At 40.6% G+C, this 27,250-nt stretch overlaps 1 protein-coding gene across 1 annotated transcript in view; it reads left to right on the top strand.

Moving 5' to 3' along the window:
* The first annotated feature begins 5,747 nt into the window (after positions 1–5,747).
* MGAT4A (alpha-1,3-mannosyl-glycoprotein 4-beta-N-acetylglucosaminyltransferase A) overlaps positions 5,748–27,250 on the top strand; it is a 76,857-nt gene continuing 55,354 nt past the window's right edge. The window contains exons 1-2 of the mRNA XM_057381490.1: positions 5,748–5,852; positions 9,738–10,053. Coding sequence (XP_057237473.1) covers positions 9,960–10,053 — 94 coding nt within the window. The 5' untranslated portion in view covers positions 5,748–5,852; positions 9,738–9,959. The remainder of the gene's footprint in view (positions 5,853–9,737; positions 10,054–27,250) is intronic.

Raw genomic sequence — 27,250 nt, 5'->3', positions numbered from 1 at the left:
CATCTACAGACTTGTTGCTATCCACCCCCCAGCTGATCTTTTGCTGTGAGAAGGAATCTTCATTCCCTGCCCAGCGCTGTCGCGCTGTCGAATGTTCATCCTAGTGCTCCTTCTCTATAAAGAGGTCAGGTCAGCTTCAGGAAGCACAGGAAGCTTTCCCTTGCTCCTCCATCTGTAGAGCTCTTGTCATAACGAGGCTTTTTGCAGGCTATTGACCCCTATCAGAAACAGAACATAAAGTGAAGGGATGTGACAGCAAATGTTTCATTCCGGTTTGGTTTGCAAGAGACGTCCAGATCTGCCATTCAGTGGAAGGATCACACATCCATTCTCCAGATATCTCCTGGGTGACAGGACAAGGGCAGGAGGGAGCTACTTGCCCCTGAGTTAGATTCTAGCTGATAACCTSGTACCTGGTTTTGACTCTTTAATATCTATCTCTGACAAAGTGGATTGAACCATGTCCTGAATAATCCCACCTTCCTGTGGGAAGAAGGATTCGTGATGAAGAGGCAGGCAGGGTTAGACAAGAAGAGAGGTGAGACAAAGAAAGTAATGCAAAGATTAATGTGCAACCAGCCCACTCTTTGGCAGGGCAGCCTGTGCCAGAAGTCTGGAATATAAAGTTTTAGTTTGTGTCCCTTGGCAGTCAATTGTTTAAATTGGCATTGTTTTTGCAAATTTTGGATCAGGCTTTACAGATCTTCACATCTTTGGAAAATATGCTAGAGCCTTAAGTGTGCATTACTCAATTAGGTATTTGGGCATTTGCAGTGAGTGGAGCTAGAAAACCTTTATAGCTCATAACAATTCTGCACAAAATAATTAAGAGTTATACAGRAGCCACAGACTCTCTCTTTCAAAACTCATCTATCAGTGAAAGAATGTGCTGGATTTTGACAGACCCTTCTAAAATATCTTATTTTTGCCTGTGCAAGTTGCCTTGGATTCTTCTACCATGCTGTCTGGACCTATATTCAGTTTTGCTAGGAAAGAGCGAAACAGACTTTTAGAAGAAGAAGACCTTCAGAAAACCACACTTGTTGAGGACCTAATTCAGACTCCCCTTTAACTGCAGCTTCCTGGATGTCAGTGGATCATCCACCAAGTTACCCTGAGGTAAGTTAAAGGAGACACCTTCACAGAATGTTTTGTTTACAATTGAGATGTCCAGAATGTGAAGTCTGTAAGAATTTCCCTGATTTTTTTTTTTTAAATTGTAGGAGAGCAGTACCATGAAGCAGGCAACTGGAAAACAAGTTTGCAGTCAAAATGCTTAATTTGTAATGGGCTTTCCTTTCACTTGGACTTATCTCTTCAAAATAAGTGTATCTGACTGCTCTTTACCCAGACACTGGACCTCAGCTACCATCAGCAATATTGGCACAATATGAACTTCACAGTTTCCAGGTTCATGTTTATGTAACAGTACAAATGCATTTAAAAGCCTCTGCCTTCAGAAGGAGATGAATAAATGTAAATGTTCATCACCTTTGAGCATATGGCAGAGGCATTTGCAGCTCAGACAGAATCTCCACAGAGTGAAATGACAGTGATGTAGGGATGAGGGTAAAGAAACACAGATTCCATGATCTTAAAGGTCTTTTTCAACTTAAATGATTCTATGATTCTGTGAGTTTGGAGATCAAGCTCTGTTCCTACGTCCCCAAAAGACTTGGACAGATTATTTGCTCTCTGTTGCACCTTAGTTTTTCTCTTGTTAAAGTGGAACAACCATTTACCTACTGGAAAGGATCACACGTGATTTCTGAGTGAAACAGCTCTGTGCAGAGAAGCGGCATCAGAACATATAATGAAGATTATTTCATAATGTTATCACAGAAAATGCAGAATATTGATTACCTAAACATGGCATTTTACAGCTACCAAGCATTTGTAGATATAATTTTATATCAATATAATTTTTTACATCACTTTACTTGATGAGTATTAGCACTACAAGAGGTGCTACAGAAGTCATGAACTCTACATCTAGCAGCTTTGTGAATAAAATACTACAAACCAAAAACTATCTCAGCAACTGAGGTATTCATTTGTTTCAGCTTACACCTGCAAAGCTGGAATGAGATCTGAATTTGYATGAGCATGAAGGCTGTCTGTGAGATGGGAAAACCTGCATTATCAGGCATACACTATTTAACCTAGTCATAGGAAGGGGATGGGAAAGCTCCCCTTCTTCCCTYCCCTTCCATGAGCCTGTCCTCCTGCTGCCCTGCCATGGTTCCAGGTGAGGGCCTCAAGTCTTCCCTGTGCTGTGCCATGACTTGAAGCCCAGCTCCTCAGCACACTGAGTTTAAGAAGGTGGTTGAAGGGCAGTTGGCTTTTCCTTCCCCTATCCATATAACTGTAGGGATAGGGATAGGGATAGGGATAACGTGGCCATATGCAGGAGACAGCCTGGAGCCCAGACCAGCTGCAGGGGCAGTGGGCAACCATGGCCAGTCCTTCCATGACACACACTGGGTGTATTTGTGCCTCTCTTTGTTTATTGTTGATATGGGAGTGTAGAAAAGGCGCAGCAGAAATACACCCACACTTCTGAGTGAGGTGCTCAGCTAACATAAAGCAAAAAAGATTTGGTCATGAAAGGTTTACAGCTGAAAAAAGAAAAAACTGAAGTGGAACGGAGGTAGAAGCACCAAGAGAAATTGGCTCTGCTAAAAAACAAGGTTAAGTGGCAAGCTGAGAATAAATCCTGTCTTGAAGAGAGGACTCGATTTTTGGTTGGGAGATGCAGACAGTTTTCAGATGGCCATTTTTCAGCCACACAACCACAAAGATTTTTGCTGCCTGCCACTGYCAAGCATCTTTTTTGCATCTTTCCCAGTGCCAGAACACGAACACAGTGAAATGCAAGAACAACAGTGTAGTGATTCTGAAGGAGTCAGGAAACTGCTTGGATAAAACAAGCTCCAGATCTGATGAATGGCAAGAGCCACAAAGCTCTGTAGAATCTGGCTGCCCTGGTGTGCAGCCACTGCAGCATATATGAAATTATGGCAGGCCTAGAGCATCTTTTACCACTTTGCCTTTACTCTGATAGTAGGTAATACCTTAGCAAAAATCTCCCAGCATGAAATCTTCCCTCTGTTGAAATATGATTATTCATTTCTCTCTTGCCTGGTTTTATTTCCTGCTGGTACAGAATAGCAAGCTCCTTGGCAATTTTTTTTTCCAGCAACCAAAGCTGGAACACTAGGGATTGTATTTTTAAAACATTTTCTCCCCTCAGATCTCCTCTGTTAAAGTTGTTATAGTGTTTATATCTTAACACTTGCATTTAAACACAGATTTGGGAGTTTGGGATTGCTTAACCTTATCCTATTTCAGATTGATACTCCAGCTGAACAGCAGTGGCTGCAGGATAAAGGAATAACTCAGCAGGAAGAATGAAATCWGAAATTTGCTGGCAGTAAGTATTTTTCAAGCCTAAAAGGAGGATGCCACCCTCACCAGACGTAAGGAATATTTCAGTGTGCCAGTCCCAACTCCTTCCAACTGGCAGTGGCAGCATTTCCTTCACTGTGSACTTTGTCTATGCATCAAGCAATGGAATATGCCAAAAGGCATTTGATTATTGCTGTTGTAGGTCAGATGAGGGCAATGTTGATTTTTTTTTCCCTGTTCTGAACTTTGCCTTCTTTCTGGGGAAACTAACTCAAGGGGAAGATGTCAGAGGAACATTACACACACTCTATTGTTCAGGGAAGTTAATAGTTAATTGGATACTGTACAGCTCCTGTCGGTAAACCTTCCTAATGCAAACGTTCCATCGGTGAAAGGACAAAAAGTAGGAAGGCTCAGACAGTCCTTGTGAAATAACTGTCATTATACTCATCTTGTAACAGAGTCTTTTCTTCTTCTTAAGCTCTCCTGACAAAAGGACTTTTATGTGAAAATGTCTCTGCCAGTTTTTTGTCCAGCACAGAAATGCAAAAATTCATATCCCTAAGCAGCACTAATCTATTAGATACAAACAATGGTGCCTTTAATGCCTTTAGCTCGTTGGGATCTCTACAGAAAATTCCACCATAGATGTGTCTGTGTGCATGAGGAGGTGAACCCTCTAATTTTGGTTTAAAAGTTATTGTGCTAAATTCATTTTTCAATAAAAATATCCACTTTATTCCTCTTCTTTGTAAAAGGGAGGACTGAAACACACATTTACATAATAAATTCTCACCACTCAATGAATAAAATCACAGAACAGCCTGGATGTCAAGACCTTGCAAACTTCTCCTGAGCTTCTTTATTGCGATCTGCCTGAATTGCCACCAGACCCTCTTTGAAATCTTTCAGAAAGACAGAAAAATCACTGAGGGCTACTGTGCAGGTACCCGAATGTGTAAAAATACTGTAATGTGTTGAAGCACTGATAAGAAAAAATGAAAGCATATGGAACCTTGTTAAATGTCACTCTTCAAACAGAGTAACTAGCAAGATTTTTCCACAGTTTCTAAAGTTCTAGTGGGGAATTATCCCACTGTATCTAGCACAAGAGTCGTAACAGAGAATAAAAATCCACAGGTTGCCCAGAGTTGTGGATGCAGTGGCCAGGTGGATGGGACTTTAAACAACATGGTCTAGTCAAAGATACCCCTGCCCATGGCAAGGGGAGTTGGACCGACATTATCTTTAAGGTCCTTCCCAATCCAAACCACTCTATGATTCTATAATTCTATGGACTTTGAAGCAGGTGGAAGATAAACAGAGAAGAGGAAGAAATCAAGTCTATGAAAAGGTTGAATATTGCTAACCAGTTAGCACTACAGGTCCAGAGCAGAGCTTCTGTGAGGTAGACAGGATACTACTCAAAGCTCTGAGTGCCATCTGATCTGAACAGGAGCCTTCACATCCTAAAAGATGCACGGAATTCCTGGAACACATTAAATGAACCACGTTAGACAGGGGATTACTTATAGAACAGCAACCTCATGACTCTGGTGAACCCATAGAGTAAAGCTGTCACTGACTTTTCTCTCAGTGATTGCGCAGCTCAGGAACCTCTGGAGGAAAGCGAGCTCGTTTTCACAGCCTCACGGCTGTCCCTGTGTAACCACCTCGTGGGCGGCCCGCACGCCACGGCACGAGAACACCCTGCCCAMAGCGGGACAAAGCACAGAAGGCTCCTTTTACTGGCGTGAAGCAACAAGCTGCTCTTAAATTTCAACAACTCTCACTTACAAGCTCCGAGAGGTGTTTATTGGCAGGGTATGAACTCAACGGGGAAATTCATGACTGTGGTTTCTTGTAAGCGGCGAGCAAGCAGGTCACACGGGGCACCGATACATGGCTCATGTGGCACTGACAGGCAGATGGAGAAACACCCACACAGCAGGCCAGGGGCTCAGCCCTGACCCAAGTTCAGGGTGCACCTCTCGCAGGTGACCAAGAGCAACGAGCGCCCAAGGCCACTAAGCCTTTCTTGGGTCTCTCCCGAAACCATAAACCCCCAAAAGCAGAGCCAAATAAGGGAACGCGCCGACGAAGAGCGCCCCTCCGCAGCACCGCCCACCCACTCGACTCCCGCCGCAGCCGCCGAAGGAGGCGTCCCCAGACAGCTCCATTTATAGCCGCGGCCGGAGAGAGTGACAGGCCACTCAGCCAATGAGCGGCTCCATCTGCGGCGGCGCCCATTGGCTGCCCGCGGTGCCGGCGGGTGGGCGGGGCGGGGCTCCGCGCGCTCCATGGCTCTCGGGGCGGGGGGCGGTCGCCGGGGCCGGGCGCGCCGCTGACGCGGGGGGCGGGCGGGGAAGGGGAGCGAGAGCCCCGGCGGAACCCGCACAGCCCCCGCGCCCCGCGGGTCCGCCGTGCCGGAGCGCCGCGCACAGGTGAGGACGGCAGCGGCGGTCAGCGCGTTCCGCCGCCCCTGCGCGCCCCGCGCCCCTGCGGACCGCTGGCTCGRCTCCGGGGGGGGTCCAGGGACGGGCGTCTCTCCGCTCCCTCCCGAGCGGGAGCGCGGCGGAGGCGCTTTCCCTCCCCGCGGGTCTTTGCGGTGTCGCCGGAGGGAGGCTGGGGGCCGTCCTGCTCCGCCATCTGCCCGCCCGCTCCCCTCTGCGCTCCCGTGCACCTGCGTGGCGGTGCGGGGAGCGCCGGCCGCTCCTCCGCAGGACTTGCTGCCGCCCTCTCCCTCACACCGCTGCTCGGGTGTGCCTGCAGGGGTCCGGGGCAGAGCGGCGCTGCGCCCTCTCCCTCTCTTGCTGGGGTGTCTGGGGGATACCCCTCTTCCCACCCTTCCTCCTCCTCCTTTCCGTGCGCCGGGATGGCAGGGGCGTTCGGCAGAGTTTGCAGTTTCCTGTGTCTGTTCCTTCCTCCGCAGCCTCGCCGCGATGCCCCGGGCGCCGCGCAGCTCCCCGGACCGGCGCTGTCCCTCCCCGCCTCCCTTCCTCCCTCCGTCCCCGTCAGCTCTCGCCCTCTGCCGCCCGGCAGAGCTGGCGGCGCCCGGTGCCCATCACTCCCCCCCCCCCGATTTTTCGCTTTCCCGAAGAGATAGCCGCGACCGTGGTGGAGGGACACCGGGAAGGGTCTTCTCTAACTCGGGACGGTTTCCACGGAGGCAGCCCATCCTTGTTTCCCTGGGTTTGCGGGATGCCAGGGAGGGTGGCGGCGGCCGGCTGCGAGCCGCGGGGTGTGCCGGAGTGTTTCAGTGGAAATAAGGTGGAAAATCCCCTGTTTGGCAAGTCCCCGTCGCCTTTGCCTTTTAGCTGCCTTTTCCTCACGGGCCGTTCTGCCGTGCCTTCGAGAGCAACCTTTTCAGTGCAGCACTGCTACCGCGGTAGGTGATTTCGCACCCTCTCGGCAGGATGGGGTCTGGCTCATCTTTTCGGAAGTCTGGCACGCTTCGTGCTGTGATCCCGCACCATCCAACCCTTCAGCAACTATGTGAAGAGCCTTTGCAGGTGCACTGGAGTGTATCATTTGTTATAGTTTGTGGTGGGGAATATGCTTTGTGTGTATTGTGGGAGTGTCTGGATGTAGGCAGAAACTTCTTGGTTTATTTAAGACGTGATTCAGTAGGGTTCTGCTCTGGCACCTTCAGCACCCATGGCCTTCAGCATCCAGCCGGGTCATTCCCTTTGGTCTGCAGTGGGGAAGGTTCGGGTCATAATGGCGCTGGCAAATTTCATAGGCTTCATCTGTCTTTTTATACCGTATCATACTGTCATCTCAAACTGGATTACCCCTCGGTTAAATTTGTTTAGATTGTGTTGTAAATTATTGAACAAACCTAAAGTGACCACCTGGGAGTTAAATAATGTATGTGCATCTACACATGTGTTTCTGCTGGTTTAGCTGTATGAATTTTTAAAAGCTGGAATGTGTCTGGTTCATGCATGGCCTTGATGTATGCAGTTTGATATAGTGAAATGCTTGAATAATCATCTAAGTACTGCTGAGCTGTAGCTGAGCTGCTGGTGCCTGTGCTAAGAGGAGTGGTTACAACACCCGAAGAGAAGAATGAAAGCAGAGCCAGCCAACTCAAACCCATGATAATTATTGATTTGACACAATTTTGTGCATACTGACTGCTAGTCGAATCATGTTGCTACTGTTCCTTTTACTTTTTGTTTTCTGATTTTTTTCTGTGTTTTTGACAATTCAGATAGCACGAGAGGCCTTGATCAGAACATCTTGATTTTGTTACAACAAATGTAAAAATTATGCCCACATTTTCTGGCAAGGCAGACAGTTCACTTTCCTTGCATTATCAGATGGTATTTGTACTTGCCTGGTTGCCCTCTCTTGTTTGCATGTTGGACCAGCTGTCAGTTGCCCCCACTGTGATAATCCCTCTAGCTTGCAGCCTGGTCCTTTGTACCTACCTGAGCTCCAGAGAGATCTGACTGATGCTAAAATAATGGAAAAGTAGATTACAGTTTAGGCATCTTTGCTTCAGAGGTACTTWAGCTGAGTTAAACTGTTAGTGCCATTGATTTTGTTGGTATCCTGGTTGCTTGTTCTGGTAGTTTGGGRATCACCTGAACTTCCTAAATTCATGTAGACAGTTGTTGTAAAACTTTGGGACTTGGGGTCTTTGCCTCACCTTGTTATTAAATTTCATCAGGACTTTTGTCTTCTCACCTAATTACTATTGCAGACACTTCTGGCTTTTACYATGTCCATCTCCTATTCAAAATGCTGGTAGTGATGATATTTCTGGCATGCTGTGCTCTCTTTGTTAGCTGTCCATAGATGTCTCAATTGTCTTTATCTCTCGTGTTGAACTTGGGTTCCTCCTATCATAAGGCCTCTTCCAGTTCTTTTTATTCCAGTTCGTTATTTTGTTTCTTACGGAATGTTACCATCCGCTGTATCTCCTTCCCATGTACTTGCATTTGTTCCCTTCCTTGTAGGTTCTGTGGGCTTTCTGAGTTAATGTTTAAAGCCACAAACCTATCTGTGCATGAAGTTCCTCAAAGCAAAGCACGTTACTAGCATTATAGGTGAGGTAGCCATGGTCCAAAGGTAAATGCTTCCTGTAACCTGGATGTTGTGACCATGATTTGAAAAGAAGCATGTGTAGTTCTGCAACTTTATTGGTCTTTTCCACTCTTCTGTTAACCATGCCTGTTGGTTATGCCTTGTTTTGCAAGCCCTTTGGTAAAGGAAATGTGTGCTGTGATATAAACTTTGGAAGGGTAGTTCAGATTTGACTGGAATCTCTTGGCACCATAATAATAAAAAGTATTTTTCCCCAGTTGTTCTAAATGCAGCAAGGCAAGAAGGTGACAGAGATTCCTTCCAAGGAAAATGCAGAGCAAGTTATTTATTGCAGAGTAACGTATTTGTATCAGATGTAGTTTATAGAGGGGAAAAAAAACAGGCAGCGTGTTGAAGGAGTGTTGACTGCTAATGTTTGACTACTGTAAAGGATGATTTAATGCTTTGAAAACCTCTCCCCCTCTCTTTTAAAGCTGGTTTATTTATTGCCCTAAACTCTCTTTGTCTTCCTTAGGACAGTGTGATTAGATGCTGGCTGTGTTTGCCCAGCTGACGCTTTTCTAATACCAGCATATAGAATGTTCCTCAGGGATAAAACTGTGCTGTAGGTTACTTATGTTTTATCGTGGTGCCTATGTGGTAGCAATAGAGGAGCAAGAGTTGTATCATGGCTTTTTGGGGGCTTCTGGGTTGAAGTCAGTTGTTACAGATTGAGCAGTCTGCATGCGTGACTGTAGTCAGTGCTTTAGCTGCAGCTGAGAAAGAAAAAACTGGTTGTGAATGGATCAAATACTCTTGCACTGAGCAGAGAAAAGGTGAGTGATGCAGCGTGGTGTTTAAAGCTCAACTCGCTGGAGGTGGTTCTGCTTCTGCATTTACATGAGGCCTCACTGATTTCAGAGGGGTTTTATTGAAGTGAGGTTTAGGAATGGGGTCTTGAGTTGCTGCATCCTGAAAGCAGCTCTTTTATCAGTTTGACACMTGCCAGCTGACACGTGACTTTGCCTTGAGAATAAAATTGTAGTGTTGGTGATGTGTATGTTTGTCCTTCAGTGACCAAATTCACATGAAATACAGCTTCCCYAGATACAAACAGTCTTAGAAAAGGCACACATGAATCTAACGAGTTTATCCTCTGAGCCAAGACTGTGGCAGAGAGAGGGGAGTGTGTAGTGATTTCGGTTCTTGGGGAGTGTGTAGTGTATTTCGGTTCTTGGGGGACTCTTCTAAGTATTTGTGACATAATCTGTTAAAATTTTGTTTCCTTTAAACAGGACTAGAAGAATAAAGAGAAGCTGAATTGATGAGAACTATAAGAAAGCATACAACAGTTTGGAATGGATTGATTTATGATACGTCTGATACGTGAGAGCTACATTTCGTGTTCGCTATTGTCCAGCTGCTGCTGGAGTACTTCAGCTGACTTCATTGCAGCAAGCCCAAGAGATAGGTCCTTATCACCAACAGAGCATAAACAAGTGTGATGCTGAAATGAGATGAGGCTCCGAAATGGAACTGTGGCCACCGTGTTAGTTTTCATCACTACTTTCCTCAGTTTGTCCTGGTATACTGCATGGCAAAATGGGAAAGGTAAGTAAAAAGCTCCAAAACCAAACTGTGACCTTCACGTGCTGCATGTCTGTGTGCTGCTGCTGTATGCTAGCAATCYGTAAATTGCTTGTGGACTAGCTCTGCTACAGAAGGTACTGCCTTGGTGAGAAATAAACACTTGCTAGTAAGTTCAGGAAAATTAACTTGGAGTGGTCCTGATTTAAAAAGGAAAAAAATAAGTACCTGAAGAAAAACAAATGCTGCTCTTTCAGGAATAGGTTCGTCAAGGCTGAAGAGTTGTGGTTTGATTTTTTTTTTTCCCCCTGGTTTATGGTTGTTGGAGAAACATATGTTTGTTTTTGGTTGGTGGTTTATTTATTTTTTTTCACATGTAACATATGGCCAATGGACCCAACTAGAGAATGTTATTTTTGGTGCTGCTTTCTGTCTTCCCTGGTGATTTACTGATGGCAATGGCAAACTGCCAATCAACGCTGTTGAAAGACTTTTCTTGCTGTCTTTGAAAAAAAATTTTAAATACTTTTTATCAAAGTACCATATAAGTGAAGTAAAAAGAGAAAATCGACTAGGTAATAGGAAATACATCTATTAAAATAACRTGGGCAATTTTATAAAATACTTAAGTAACTGTTTTGTGTAGTAGAGTTCTACCTGTTCATTTATCTTTGATCTTRCTGCACTTGCTGTGAACCCTGAAAAATTCTGTTTTCTAAGGGTTGGGATTGTTTATGAAAGTAAGATGATTTGGTTTTGTCCTTCAGTAAAGCAAATAAACTTGTTCAGCARTGTTTTCTAGAAGAAGAAAGGATTGCTTTTTTTATTCTATAAGCATCTTATCTCTTGAAAAATAGGAGACTATGTCCTTCAAATATCAAGTAATTTTACAACTAATTTTGCCTTCGGTGATRGTTTGTTCCGATTATTCTGCAGAAAATATAATTTTCAGTCRTGCCTCAGGTCCARTAAGAAGAAGCTGAGGTTTTCCAGSAATACTGTCTGATGTAGCATGGCCAACTTGTAACCCTTATTGAAGTATTAAAGAAGCAGATGAGTTCTTTGGCATGCTGATTTTTTTTTTCCGTTGAGTACTTGTGGAAGAGGCAGATGCTTTGTGGTGTGATCTCTGTTGTAGCAGTTGGTTGGTAGGATATCCTTCTGAATGCAAGCAGCAGGAAAAATGTCAGGCTCTCAAGGTTATGGTAATATATAGATTTTTCCATTGGACAACAAAAGCATAAGACAAGAAAAGGGTGTCTAACATTGTAGGTAGTGCTTTTCTTCATTTATACTAATAACAAGTTCAGTAGTTAGGTTTTTAAGCATTTMTTTCTTAAGAACATGATAAGAATTTTGTTTTCACTTCAGCAAAGATACATATCTTTGAAATTCTTTCTCATTGTTTTTTCTTTCTTACCTGATACGTGACTTACAAGTCTTGTTCTCTTTTGTCGAAGCAAGACACAAAGAAAAGTCTCTGTTAAATTAACAAACACCTGCTATTTGGAGAGTGATGCAGTATATTGTATTTTGTGACAATTTAAGCTTTTGTTAGACTGCTCTGTTTTTTTATACTTTTGTTTTCCCATCTGAATGCTTAGAATCAGTACTTTCTTAATGTTGGTATAAAAGTGCTACATTTATCTTCTTTGAGATCTTGCTGTTGCGCATTAAGATGATAATTTGTTAACTAAAAAATCAGTGTAATGAGACATCGGTAATGTGTTAATTAATCATAAATCACAGTTACGAAACTAAAATCTAAACAATATTTTTCAAGAAGAGTTTATATACAGAACATTGTTTTTTAAATTTTTSCCAGGTTATTAAAAATAAAAACAGATTTGAGTTTATTCAGTATCACATTTTCAATCAATGCACAGTGGAAAAGTTTCAGAATCTGATGATAAATATTTGCCAAGTTTTTTTTCCCCAGTTCAGTGTAATTTTATAGCTTTGTGAGATGGTGTTTAGATTCATTGTTAATGTTTTAATTGCAAATTTTTGAACAGCTAAGTTAGAAGCAAACATAGCTTGCTGTTCCCATTCACTTAAAGGTTGTGGGGTGTCACATTCTTTGATCATCTTCTTTTTATATTAATTACATTTATATTCCATTTAGATTCCTGCAGGTATTTGTCAATCTTTGGACAATAMATTAAATCTACAGTTAGAAAGAAAACACTATTTTACACTTTCTAACTTTCTAAAGAAAAAGTAACCCCCTCAAATTGCCCAACGATAGCTAAAACCAATTCTAATTTCTAAAGCAGAAGCATAATTTTTTTTTAAATACCCTAATCAGTTTTCAAGTGATTAATTTTAATTTAGAAACTAAGATCTTGGATAATTGTCACTTAAAATGCAGTATCATTTGTAGAATACCAATTAGACTGGGATGATGTGATATTTTCGTAGATCATATCTTCCTCTAGTAAATATATGTAGTCTTAGTCTATGCAGGATAGGATTTAGACGCAAGTGATACAGACTTTRGTACTACTTTAAAGCACAAAAGTTTTTCACAGCAGAAAAATGCTTTACAAACTTTAAGGATATGCTCAGAAGTTACCAGGAGCTGAAGGAAATACTCTGAAATGCCATTGCTGGAAAGAGYATGGCTGTATCTTACCCAGAGGTTTGATTATGTGAATAAAATTTCGCAAGGCAGATATTGCTATTTGCTTGRAATGGACAATTACATGGTTTTCCATTTAAAATAACTGTGTTTGAAGAAGGTTGACTGAAGTATCTTTGTTCATTGGAGACAGTCTTCAGGATTAGTCGAAGATTTTTGTTGCTTTCTGTACTTCATGCAATGTGTAGAAGCACTGGTGTTGTAAGGAAGCAGTACAAACCCTGAATGCACCTGGGAAAGACCTCTCCTGGGGATTCTTGCACATCAGTTGTAACACCACTGTCTAGAGTTAAAAATGTGTTATGGCTAGCATGAATGAAGTAGATGTGTGAAATGGAATTTTTAAAAATGCTGATTACTGTGATGTGCAGAAGAAACACTTTTAAAGGATCTGCATTCAGTTTAAAGGATCGCAGTTAGTTCCGTGTAAGATGTCCTTGAGTTCCTCTGCAAACTGAGCTCTTATGCTCGGAATAACTTTGTGCTTAATACCATCTCTTTTGACTGAATTGTGTTTTCTGGTGCTACTGACCTGCTCAAGGTCCCTGGTCTTCACCACCTCATTTGTGAGCTCTAAAAATGTGGTGGATTTTTTACCCTAAAGACACTGCTCTTGAGAAGATCTAAACAGTACAGAACAGTACTGCATACCTGTTAGACCAGACACAAAAATGACATCAAAGCTGTTGTATGCTATGCAAAGTCTGYAGTTGTAATGCTTTGTTCTTTAATGTGACTATTGGTCTGAGTCCTTAATGTTCCAGGAAAAGCCCTATGCTCTAAAGAGCCTCCTCTTCTTGAATTAACAAACTTCCTGATGGCTGTGGAAATTGGAAAGGAAGGCAAAWAACTTTACTGAATTAGTGCAGGCATGGTAGGATGAAATTCAAGCATGTTTTCATTTAAAGTACTTGACTTTTATTCTCGGTCAAAGACAGTTGTTGGCAGTGTCTTGCATCACTTTTAGAAGGTGTTTGCCTGCTTGAAGTGGTGAGAACAGGTATGCAATATGTATTGTGAAAATCTGATGCAATTTAGCCCTTCAGGATTGGCAAAACTATGTAGTTTTCATAGCACCCTGGAGCCATTAGTGTATTTCAACATTCTTCTTTAATGATGAAGAATTTGTTGAAAAACTTCTGGTTTTCAGTTCATCCAAGGGTGTTGTCATAACTGCAGGATTTCCTCACTGCATGAGGGTGGCTTATTTTRGTACACTAAGACAATTTCCCATGTGAAGACTTTCAGGAGGACTTTTGAGATGCTTAGCTAGCTTCCTCATTCACTAAACTTTCACTCAAGTAAAGAAGGTTGAACATGTTTTCTTTTAAGCATGATGTGTTCTCTTATTAGAGAGAAAATAGCCAGGCTTTTTAATAAAAGTATCGTCTTCTCTCTTCTCTGTCTGCTTTCACAAAATGAGAATTGCCATTTCTCAGCCACAATAATTGTAAGTGTTCAAAAACATCTAAACTTAGCAAGGATAACAAAACCTAACTGAGACTAAAACAAAAAGCCTCAGCCATTGGTGGCTAATTTTGGAGCAAGAAGCAGGAATATTTATCTCTGGAGGAAGAAGGGTCCTACAGGAAGAACCACAGAAGAAACAAGGCAAGGAGGACAGAATATCTATCTATCTATCTATCTATCTATCTATCTATCTATCTATCTATCTATCTATCTATCTATCTATCTATCTATCTATCTATCTATCTATCTAATCTATCTTCCCCCTTGGCAGTGGTTATGCAATACTCTCTTTTAAAAAAAGGTGAGCAATCTGAGAGAAGCCTGTTAGTATTTTGCAACCATAACCCACCTTAGTTTCTACCTGGATCCTAGGAGAAGCTGATGCGTATAAATGCTGCTACATTGTGTTTTGATTTTCAGAGTTAGATGCTCATTTCCCACTGATTTAAGACCAACCAACCAACAAAATTAAATGGACTACCAACTGGGAGAAGTGAAGGCAGGGAAGGGAAGGGACAGGCTGGGATGARAACGTGGAAAATGCCTATAACAATTTATGGCAGCTTGGAGAAGAGAGAGCTCTTTCATTTCTGTTAAATAGAGGGGAAATGTTGGTTTCCTTTGGAAATTCTGTTGCAGATCTTCCAGGAGCTGAAATAAAAGGAAATAAGAGTTTCCTTTCTTTAACACCAGCACATGAATGTTATCCTGTTCTTTTTCTAAAATACACTTTAAGCTAGTTTTCAACAAGAAMTTGGCCTGTAGCTTACTGATACTAAAAATAGATGAATTTCATTAAAACAAATCAGGAATGGGAGGTTTGGAATGGTTACTAAGAGTCCTGTGCAGGTAGTGGACACCCTGTCCCAGATGAATTAAGCAAAAAGTTGCAGAGCTGTTCAGGTGGGACAGTGTTTAGGTYTTGCAGCATCTTTGTGTTTGTCTTATGACTGTTGCAGCAGAGCTCCTCTGGCACCAGTGATTTTTGGAGAAGTGCTGTGAAAAGAATGGCTACCAGAGGGGTTTTGTAGCCCTGCCTTGTTCCTTGCAATTTTTGTAACCTGCTAGCTAGGTTAGCTCATCGGTTTAAGGGATTATAAAAATTGGTTGCTAGCAGAGTRTTTAATGGGATCTGGCAGAGCCAACATSTTGAGGTACTGCTCTTGATTACAGCCTAGTGTTAGAGTTGGGGAAAGCCCACAGTTTTACTCTGTGTGGCTTCTCTTAATTCTACTTCAGCCTATRTCTTCTGTGCTTCCATTAGATATCCCTTTGTTCATCAAGCCAAATAAGGAATGCCTGCTTCCTTAATGCTACATTGCTRTTAAGGAGTTTTATTTTTACCAGTTTTTGGTAATAGCTCCTCCAAAATGCTGGTTGCTTCTCACACCCAGAGACAATCATATGAGTAATTTAGCCAAGCCAGGAAAAATAGTTGCATCTGACACAGCTGCTCATACCGTATTGTAACATTTTGAAGTGAGTAAGAGGGGCTTTGCAATGATCTGTCCTTTTTTGGCAGTAATTGATATTTTCCTTGGTGGATCAAGATTATTAGAGGCAGAGAATTCTTACTGGATTTCAAACAGCACCATGATGGGAGGAGCAAAGGTAGACAAAGAGATTGAAGTTTAAAATAGATCAGTCAAATTAGTGGTCAGGAAGTGAATGGTGTGTTGAAGGYAGATGAAAGTGCCCCAGTCAAAACAAGGGGTGCAGTAAAGAAGAGGAAAATCAAATCTATAYGTGAAAAATGGGGAAGAAATTTGATGTTGGCATTATAGCTAGGAATGACAGTCATACTAAGTGTGACTCACCATGTTATTACAGAAAACAATGGAAGTTGAACAAAAATGGGGTGTAAGGAARTAAGTGTGAAGTCTACTGCTCCAGCAAGACACAGGAAGTCTTCTTTTTGCTCTGCTTTGTACTGTATCTGCTTCTGGAAACAAAATAGATTAACTAGATGGGGTTCAAAGAAGCAACAAGTGATAAAAGATCCTGAAAGTCTACCCTGTAAGGGAAGGRTCAGTGTCTTGACATTCCTTGCCTTAAAGGAGAGGTGTGAGGAGAGAGACAGGAAGATAATTTTCAAATATTTCAGAAGTTCTTGCCAAGAAGTTCTTTCCCTGAAAAAAGGGAAAAAAGGACGTAATCTATTGTTTGTGGCTGTAGCAAATAACAGGATATAACGGACTGAAATTGAATGGGAGAGGAAGGTTAGTTAATGGACAGTTCTTGTAATGGCAAGTATAGTTACATACTGGAGTAGATTGTTGGGGAGGGGTTGTTGGAGTGAAGAATTTCCATGTAGGCAGTTTCAAGAATAAGTTAAACCAGCAGTGAAAGTAAATGATACCATAATTGGTACCAATAGAGATTTGGGCTAGCACAAAAAGGCTTGGGTTACACTGATTTTTAAAGTCAAAATGACACTTACAAAATAAACCTTAGCTAGAGAAGACCTACASCTGGCAGGATTGCTCCAACTTTGAAGTAGCAATTGTGCTGAAATTAGTTTTGAGCAGGGGGTTGGGCTAGATGACCGCTAGAAATCCCTAAATTATATTAGTTATTCTTGACATTTGCCAGGTTTATCTCTCCTTGTGCCAAGAGCAGCATGACAGTGTGTTTCATTACTGAATAATATTGATGTTATGAGATATGCGAAAGTTACCCTTTATTATAATAAAATTTGATCCCTTAAAATACATAAAACATATGCTTGGWTTTTAGCAGATTCCCTTATCTGTTTATTTTTAATCTTTTATTGTCATTAACAATAAGCAGCCACTTCTATAGCGGGGAGCTGTGAACATGCTATGTTAGGAAAAACATTAAAAAATTACTTATTTTCAGTTGTGGGATTTTGGGTTCTTTTTTTCCCCTCACTCTCACAGTTTGGAGTAGTATCTTAGTAACCTTATTCCYGCTGTGTAATTACGACTTTATTTGCTGCCTGGATAACAAAAAATCTTTTTCATTGTTGATACAATCTTTAGGATTGGAATCCTAAAAGTTRTTTCTTTTAAAGATGAGACATTGGTAAGTCTGTAATTTAGTGTTGTTTATAATGCACTATATTTTGTCTTCCTGAGCATGGCAGAAAGTGAATAGAAAGCAGTTTCCTTGCTTACAGTGCAATGCTTTATTCCAGCTAGTCTCTGCCTAAAAAGCAATTACTCTACAGTATTTTAGAGCTGTGCTTCCAGCTGTTTTTCTGGTTGTCTCCTCAGCTTTCATGCAGCTTTCTGCCTGTTCCTGTGGATGCTTCCCACAGATGTGCCACCCATCTATCTGACTGTAAACAGCAGAAATCTGGTTTTTTTTTTTGCTTTTGACAGTACATAATTTTAACTGTGTAATGCTCAAAAAGAATTTARAAGTTTTCTGTGCTTATCAAGCATAAATTTTGCTGTTGTAGCYTGCAGATACTTTGTGGTCTTACATATCAATACATGAACGTGTAAGTTTCTCTAGACCAGTTCAGAGATGGGCTGAACTAAATCTTTTTTTCCATTATGAATTACTAGTGAAGTACTTGTGCCAGTAAACTGCCCTCATACTTGGTTCCACAGCCCCTAGAGACAAACTGTAGAGGTACTGTTAGAGAAAGATTTGAATAAAACAAATGCAATGAGATTGCATTTGACTTACAAGGTTGTTGCTAATTTGCAGSAATGTGTGAGCATGGTGAAGCTTTGATCCTGAGCTGCTTGCAAGGAGGACAAGTTAGAAAGAATATGTTCTSAGAAACAGTTTGTTCAACACAGTTGTCAAGGCACAAAGAAACAAGGAGCATCAGCAACCTCAGCCTGCTAGCGTGTGTGGAAACAATAAGCAGATTTCTGCAATGGCTTGGGTTTTGTGCCCAGACTATTAAGAATTTCTAAAAGTTTAAGCTCTTAAAATAGTGCTGTTAATTGAGAGGTGGTAGCACTCTTCTGACCAGTTATTTTTGCTAGATTAATTTTCTTCCAATGTATTAATATGTTAAACATTTGGCTGTAGATCAGTCATTGCCAATCTCCTTTTAGTTTAGAAAGCTGGGTTTTCTTGCCATAGTTCCTGCCATGTGTGCATCCATTTGTTTCTGAGAGGAGGAAAAGGAATGGTTTGAAATAAGAGTATATTGATTTACATGTACATAAACTCACTGACTTACTGACAAGTCTGTAGTAGAAACAAATCATGTTAGAGCRTTTGGGATCTTTCAGGTTGTCAGAAGTAGTTGCCTTTTCTGTGTCCTGCTGTGTTCTGCTTTGCTGTGTGCTTTGTCTCCTTGCCACACTGGACTCAAAGTTCATCACACTGAGAATATTCAACATCTTAACCCTCAAAAATCTTGAGCCCTGAATGTTCAAGAGTATGTGAGCATATTAATGTGATGATTCTTGGGCAAGGTTTGGTATACATACACCTGGGTTTTCCCAGAGGTGACTTCATTTTCTTCATGGAAAATTTGCTTAGGCAGAAATCCTTCCAATGCAGAGCCTGCAGCCTGGATGGGTAGATGCTGCTGCACAGGCATCCTGTTGCTGACAAGGTTACTGCATGACTAGAAATTCCAGTTGTGTACACACAGATTAAATGTGCACAGTAAGTGACACCTTTGGGAAGTTTTATGTAAGTGCATATTTGTGATAAGTAGTTGCTGAGCAATTATACAAGAGTGCTCAAGTCCACATGCTTTAGGGATGTCTGAGAGGGGTCAGGCACTCAGTTACTGCACAACTGGTTGGTGGATATGCTGTGAGTCACATTCTGGAGGATGTATAGAGGTGTGTGTGCAGTAATTTGTTTGCGTGGAAGCGTTGGGGTTAAATATTTTTGCTTTGCACAAAGGTTATTTGCACTCTCTGTTGATGAGAGAGGCTCTGGGTAGAAATAGGGGAAACTTTCTGGAATTCACGTGTGTAGACACATGCTGGTAGAATAACTGCTTTCTTATAAGTGGAGATGACTTCCTCAGGTCAGGGTTCATTTTCCCGTGTTCTCCTCCTCCACACTGCTTTACTGAGAAGGCAGTTTTATAGAATGCAATTTTATATTACACAAAGACACTGAAAAAGGGACTGATGCTTTACTCCATATGTGTGTTATATGTATGTTGCTTTAGACTTAACTGTATTTAACTTAGTTTAAGGAAGGTGTTTTGACTTGAAGCAAGCTGTAACTGAACAGAAGACTTCTCTTTTTCGTGTATTTTCGTGTATTTTCATGTACTTATTTTCTTGTATTTTCTGGATCCAGAAATCAGTTGAATTGGGTTTTGTGGTATTTTAGCTACATGTAGGTTAAAATGATCAAAGGTTGAATTGGGTGAAGCTGAAATTTGTTCTTATGCAGGAAGAAGAATCGTGCTAGGACATTCGCAGTATGTTTGTACATTCTGTAGTAATGGCTTTGAGTTGTTTTCCAGTGCAGTCATAATGATAAACTAATGTCTTGGATAATGAATGTAGGATGGTTGTTTTCAAAAGCTGAAATGTCACTGCAGCTTCGTTTGCATTAAAACTTGCTGCTGTATCCTCTTTTTCCCTCTGTCGCTCCATAATACTGTTTTAGTCTGGCTTGGCTCATAYTTACTGCAGAATACAAATTAACCTTGTATTGTAAAGTCAGTTGTAAATGAGTTTAGAGGAAACATGCTGTTAGGACCAGGACAGARCCTCTGCCTGGTCAGGCAAAGGGAGAGGGTCTGGAGCTCAGCAGCAGTGCTGGAGTTGGCTCTCCGTGCAGCCACTGCTCACATTCCACTGACGGAGTGGGTGCAGAGCTGCTGCAGTGCTGCTGCTGCTGCTGGGGGTTAAAGGCAAGTGCTGTTCATGGGTAGAACGTCTGTTCTGTGTGGAAGGCATTCATGGGGAACAACATTAGGGGTTGTGTGTGCTTGGGCTGAATGCTGGATTTGCAGGCTGCAACAGAGGGTCCTGGKATGTGGACTAGATTCTTGGGCAAGAGCGAGGGCTGCTCTGGCAGAACCTCTTGAAAGTGAGGAGGGATGGAAACAGCTGTAGGGAATCAAATCTGTGAAGCTTGTGTGGATGCAGTATCTATGTTTGGGTTCAGGTTTACCCTCCCCACCTCACACTCGTGCCTCTCTCTAGGCACACAAACTTATCAGAGTGCCAGGTAGAGAAAAGGTTTATTTAAAACTCATTTACGTGTAAATCGTATGTCTTAGTTTTGGATTGTTCATGATACTAATGGCTGAATCCTTCTTCAAAGTGTAGCACAAACTTCTTGTGATTGTGTTTGTAGTAATATTTTTCTACTTGGAGACTTTTTAAATTAGTGGAGAATATCACTGTGGGCCTGGCAAGAATCTGTGCTTCAGCTTTTTGCATTATCTGTACCTGGTGTTGTGGTATATCTTAACTTTTTGTTCATGTTGTTATTATGCTTAAATGCCATAGAAGAAAAAGGCATTAGAGGCTACTTGGCTGTGTTGTTTATTGAGACATTAWAGATGCATGTTTCAAATGGAACTTAAATATAGGAGTTTGTTGTTAGGTTGGGTTGTTATACTAAAAGGGGCTATTGCCATTTGTTGTTTAGATAGAATTATTTAGGTGGAACTCTAGAGTGTGTGGCTGATGCAGTTGTCTCTACCCTTCATTCAAAAAAAAATAGCTTTATAGCACATTGATTTATATACTTCAATAAAAGCACGAAAGTAGTGGGGCACTTAATAAAAAAAGTCTCTGGCTTTTTTGAATTTGTATCTTGCAAAATTAGAAACTGAATTTTCTATCCAATTTTGGCAATGAAAAGTTTTTTTKGGAACAAATCTTTAACAAAACCTAAAGTCCTTAAGACCTTCCTGTAAGGAAAATCAAAATAGACTTTTTTTTTTTTGTTGTTGTTGTTAATAAAGATAATGCTTCTTGGACCACTTCTTCCATGGGAATAATTCCTGCACTGTGCTACTTCTTCTACAAGCTCTTTGTTTCCTTGTTGCAGAAAGGATCAATATGAAAATTATAATTCTATTCAGAAATCTTTACTTATTTGCAATGCAGATGGTGCCATATTTCTCAGTGTTGTTATAAAATCACAACTTAATCTTCAATAATACTGCTGAAGAGAAGTATAATGGAAAATAATTTAAAATATATAATTAGCACAGTGATTGGGGAAATCTAAACCAAAATGTACTAATTTTCTGCACTGAGTATTTTGGAGACTCTGTACTTGTCAACAAAATAATTTCAAATTTCACCTTCTTACACCTTGTGGCACACACATTCCAATGGCCTTAGGTCACGTCTCACTAGAAGCTCAGCTGYGCCTTCTCTAACCTTGTGCAAACATCTTTGTTGCTGTCTCTAGACCATTGCTTGCCTGTTTATGAGGCAACTGAGATTAGCTCAGCTKGTCAGAGCTAATTACAGCCCATCCAACCTGGCCTAAACTTTTCTTGTGATGGGGCATCCACAACCTCTCTGGGCARCCTGTCCCAGTGCTTCACCACCCTCACAGGAAAGCATTTCTACTTTGCATCTAATCCAAACCTACCTTTTCTCGATTTGAGACCATTTCCCCTTGTCCTGTCACTTCATGCCATTGTTAAAAGTCCCTCCCCAGCTATTTTGTTGACCCTCTTAGGTACTGGGAGGTGCTCTGAGGTCTCCCTTCCAGGCTGAACAGCCCAGCCTTGTCTTAGGAGAGGTGCTCCAGCCCCCTGATCATCTTCATGATCCTCCTCCAGACTTGCTCCAACAGTCTGTGTCTTTCCTGCGCTGCAGCTCCCAGAGCTGGATGTGGCACTCCTGGTGGGGTCTCATGASAGCAGAGAAGAGGAGCAGACTCACCTGCTGGCCACGCTGCTTTTGGTGCAGYCCWGGGCATGGTTGGCTTTGGGGACTGTGAATGTCCATTGGTGAATCCAGGTGAGCTTGTCAACCAACACCCCCAAGTCCTTCTCCTTAGAGCTGCTCTYAATCCATTCTCCACCCAGCCTGTACTTGAACTTGGGATTACTCTTACCCAGGAGCAGGACCTTGCATTTGTCCTTGTACTTCATGGATTTCACTTGGTTCCATGTTGCAAGCCTCTCCGGGTCCCTCTGGATGGCATCCCTTCCCTCCAGCACATCAGACACCACACAGCTTGGTGCTGTTGGCAAACTTGCCAGTCAGTCCCAGTGCCCATGTCACCAGCAGAGATGTTAAAAAGTACCGGTCCCCAAACTGACCCTTGAGGGTACCATGCATCACTGGTCTCCACTTGGACATTGAGACATGGACTGCAGCTCTTTGACTGCAACCATCCAGCCAATTCCTTATGCTCTGAATGATTCATCTGTAAAATCCATGTCTCCACAGTTAGGAGTCAGGGGTGTTGTGCAGAACAATGTCAAATGTTTTGCACAAGCCTGGCTATTTGCAAGASATGAGAGTTAGAGGATTAGAGGAAGCTTGAATGATTACCAGGTTGGTAATTTCATGGAAACTTGTTTTCTCTTTCAAATCCAATTTCCAGTTTTAACTTACCAAGTCAATAACAAGGAGAATCAAACCCCTTACTTTCATGAATTCTGTTACAGCAGATAACACTATRTTAGTAAATTAAATTAAAAGTTTGGGAGGTTGTAAAAAGTGGTATGCAGAGAAATGTTTTTTCCTTAAAATAAAAATAAAAAAGCTGTAAAAGAACTCCCCAAGAACTGGACACCACTAGAGAGCATGAATATTTTRATATTTTAATATAGGTATATATGCTTGTTTGTAGAAAGTAGCTGAAAGTGTTATTGTCTGATTGAGATCTGGAGAAACGTGAGATGTCACAGATGACTTGTWGTCAAACTGACTGTAAGAGTTTGAATTACCTACAGGGTAATTACATTTGTTTACATGGTCAGCAAATCTGTGTTTCAGGTGAAGGGGTTGCTTGTGCTCTTTTAAAAGATGTGAAAGAAATGTGYTAGATCAAGGTTAGATTTTATTGTTATTTTTAATGTTGAAATTATAACACTGCCTGGATCAAAGCAGTGTTTATCAGATCAATGTTTGATATGTCCTATTAGAAATGAGTGTAATTAGCTGCTATGTGATTTTTAGAAGATCCTCATTCATTGGTAGCAATAAACTATATGTTTATACACACATCTAAATGAAATGATGGAAGGAAACATAATGTATCCTAAATTCATGTGTTTTCTGCAGAAATGTAGAGGGGATTGTTTTACTTTAATATGTTTAAAAATGCAATAGAAATTCTTTATTTCACCTAGTATGCCTTAGTTCTTCATTGTKGCCAAGAATGTAGGCTAGCTATTGACCTGTCTTGTATCTGAAGTGTTTTTCAGTGTTATCGTTGTAATGTTTGCTTRAACTGGGGCTTTGTGCTTGCTTGAGCATTATAGTTACAGTCTTGCTTTTTATTTGGCAGATAGTTTGAAAAAATAATTGTGACATAATGATCTTAGTAAAAGCTGTCACTGTAGATTGTGTTTTTGAGGTAATACTGGGATGTTGTTGAAGCTTTCCTAGTTTCTTTTATACTGTTGTGCACTTTAAATCTTGAGCAAGACATGTCAGAAATGTCAGAGTGGGAGGTTTCAGTGACAGCTACTTGAAGGTAATTTTTTTTTCCTTATAAAGACTTAACGTCCAGATTACATGGATTCAGTGCTTTTATACTCAGTTGAGCTTTTCTTTTATCAATTTCTTAAACTGAAGTCTTTGTGCAATGAATATCTACAACAGCAGTTGCAATAATTTTTGTTGTTTTGCTTTTTGGGAATAGAATCTATAAAGCTTTTATTTATTCCTTAGTGTTTCTATTCAGGGATAGAGATGTGTTAAATACTGATTGCTTATTGTGGGACAGATTTAGCATATGATTTCAGTGACCTTTTTATATCACTTTCCCCTTAAAGAAGAAATGCCAGCAGAGGTGACAGTGCTTCTTAGCACTGGGAATAAAATAAGAACCAAGTATCTGGAACCTAAAAAGCCCTGAGGTTTATATTCATCCATCGAGTCTTGGGCAGTGTTGTTTACTAGGCATACAAGTGTGAATCCTAGTAAAGTTAAAAGTCAGATCAGGGCAAATAATTTGCAAATGTGTGATTTTTATTTTTATTTTTTTTTTAAATTTGCTTTTTCTCCATCACTGTAGCTTGCTGTTCTCTGCTTTAAGAGAAGACCTTCAGCTCAAGTGCTGCCAATAACTCTTCCCAAACAAATCATGTGTTTAATTATCCTTATTGTCTGAAGCCAGTGCACAGACAGAACACCATATGCTTCTGTTGACTTGACCTCCTTATTTGTGGGTGTCTGGATTTTCTGATATGTTATTCTTTTTATTCTTTGTGTCCAAAGGAGCATTCAGACTCTCTGTCAGCCCTCATCAGGGGAGATTTGAATTTGGTGTCATACTGGGTTTTATAATAGTTTTGAAAGTCTTCTAAAATGTGACCTTTCTCTGTTGAAAAATTTATCTCTAGAGGCAAAGGTGTGCAATTGCATCTGGAGACATTTTAAACTCTTCCTGGCTGTTCTATCCCTCTGTGGAAATACTCATTAAGAAAGTCATTCATCAGTCGTCACAATTCTAGTTTGGCTTCTTTGCTTCTTTGGATTTCTAATTTCTTAGGGTTGTTTTTCCTCTAGAAAAATGTTGTATTCTGTGGCTTTCTAGGAAAAAAARAATCAAACATGATGTACCATTTCATACCTCCATTTTGATTGGTAAGCTGCACCATTTTCAGTGTATTTATGTTAAAGACAGAGAAAACGGAGGGCAAGCAGATTCTCATAGTCTGATCTGTTTTGTACTCCCATTTTTCTGCTTTGTATATGTGGAATCTGTGAGAAGGCACAGGGCTTTGTTTTTTCAAWGGACTATTTACAAGAAAATTGATTCTGAAATTTACATTTCAAAATAGAAACGTTCTGCAAGTTGATATGAAAAAGGATTATATTCAGATTGCTAAAAAAAGTTTTAGAGAAAATTACTTCAATTCCTGCTGTAAAGGAATGTTTAAACAAAAGTATCTAGACTGAGATTGGATTGGGCCCTGAAAGTTTCAAAGTAAGCRCTTCAGACTTGTGTTACTGCACTAAAATTGGAGAGAACAAAACACATTATTTTTTATAGAGATCCTTAAAGTGTGAAATATGAAAAAAACTGCAATGAAAAATTAAGTAATTAGAATTATTGAGGATTTCTTTTTTAACAAAGTTAAGGAAACCTGCAGAACCTTCCCTGAAAACCAAGTTGTTCTTCACAATGAAAGCTACTTGAATAAGCACTTTTAAAAATACTTCCAGTCCTAATAAGTACATTTCTATGTGGAAAACAAGGGCAATAAACAATAGATCTGCTGGATTGTTTTGGTAGATTGAAATCGTGAATTGCTAAAATTATACATCAATTTGAATAACAAGATTAGGGATAAAAAAATGTCTTGCCCACTTGTTTTCCTGAATCTTTATTGTGTTTGTATGTTTCCTGATGCAGAAAATGTTTTGTCATAAGTAGTAGGATGTATTTTTTTGCAAATCATCTACCATATTTTCCTGTCTTCAATTTCAGAGTATTATACTTACAAAAAGTTGCATATTCTCTAATCCCTTAAAAATAATAAAATAGCTTTGTGAATAGGCATAGCTACAAACTCTGCAACTAAAAAGGCCCACAGAATTGAGTGTTCAAAGAGGGCTGATAAAATTTGACCTTGAGCAATTTTCTTAAGAGCTTTTATTTATAGCATGTCTGTTGTTAGCCTTTACAGTATACTGCTTTATTTGTATTTGCATGGTTGATTGCTTTTCAGCTTTGGATTTTATAACTCATCGTAACTTGTTTATAAAAAGTTTTAATTTCACTTTAAGAGCAGAGAAGCTAATTAGCTTATGTTGAGTAGTCATCCATGGTAATATATTGTAACATTTCAAGGACACCATGTATCAGCTTTTAGCCAGTTTTGAGACAAGTCAGAATCTGATTTGTGAGCACACTTGTGGTTTAATTTTTAGGGACAAATTTTGTTAGCACCTTCTTTACTCTTCACTGTTTGACTTTGCTGATTATAGATATGATTTGTGCCTATGTGCAGGTTTTGACACTTGATAATTAGCTCAGCTTGCTACAATATTTTGCTGGTTTTGTAAGTCTAAATGTCACAGGAGGATTCTGGAACATCTTTAATATCTCTCATGTATGGACATAGCTTTTTGTCTGTGCCTGTGTGATTGGTTTGACAGTTCCTCTGCTTGCCTCTTCTCAGTCGGACATTTGAGAATGCAGTGCTTGATTTGTGCCTTGCAAATATCTTCTGAGCTCTGGAGTCACTTCCAAAGGGCAATGGAAGCAATATTTATATTTTCTCAGTAAATGCCACTATGTATTTTTTGTCTGTGCATCTTTATGTGGATATTGGATCAGTGTGCATTGCAGTAGGAACAGAATTTTGTATCACAGTATTGGGAAATTGTATTTGCAGTTACGTTTTGCAAAACCCRTGCTAAAGAGGAAGTGTGGCCTTTGCAAAATAAGTCAGTTTCAAGATGAAGTTTAGAATTACTTAAGTGCTAGTGTAGTAAGAATTTAATTTTATTTACTAGAGRAATTCTCTTCTTTTTTTGGCTGACAGTGGAAATAATTTATTCTGCCACATCTTAGCATAGCAGGATTTTAATTTAAAAGGATATCTGCTTGTGAGAGATGAAGATGAGTATTTTATTGGTAGTACTACAAATGTGATCTCTTGTAATACTTGAGTACACTGAAACAAGCATGGTCTAAAAAATACATTGTTGGTTACATCTGTGGGATTGAAGCGCAGGTCCATGCAGGTATTGTAAATGATATACTGGGTACTGCTGTACTTGATACTACAACTTCATGGATCACATAAAGCATCTGAGCTGATTTTACGGGAAGTGCAGAACTTACTTTTTRTACCTCACGTAGCTCAAACAAAGAAATGTTCCTGTATGAGCCATGCCAGATTGAATTGGCTGGCACATTGACAAATCCCTAATTCACTGAAGGGTAAACTCCTCTTGCTTCACCACTGACTGTATCAAACCCAATGTGGAAGCTGTCTGCCAATTAAGATCTCTATTTTGTGTCAACCTGTAAACTGATCAACAT

The sequence above is a fragment of the Malurus melanocephalus genome, unplaced genomic scaffold (assembly GCF_030028575.1).
Source record: "Malurus melanocephalus ecotype Western Australia unplaced genomic scaffold, MMel_1.1 scaffold_512, whole genome shotgun sequence".
NCBI classification, from domain to species: Eukaryota; Metazoa; Chordata; class Aves; order Passeriformes; family Maluridae; genus Malurus; species Malurus melanocephalus.
The sequence above is the reverse complement of the archived record's forward strand: the minus strand, read 5'-3'. Positions and strand labels throughout refer to the sequence as shown.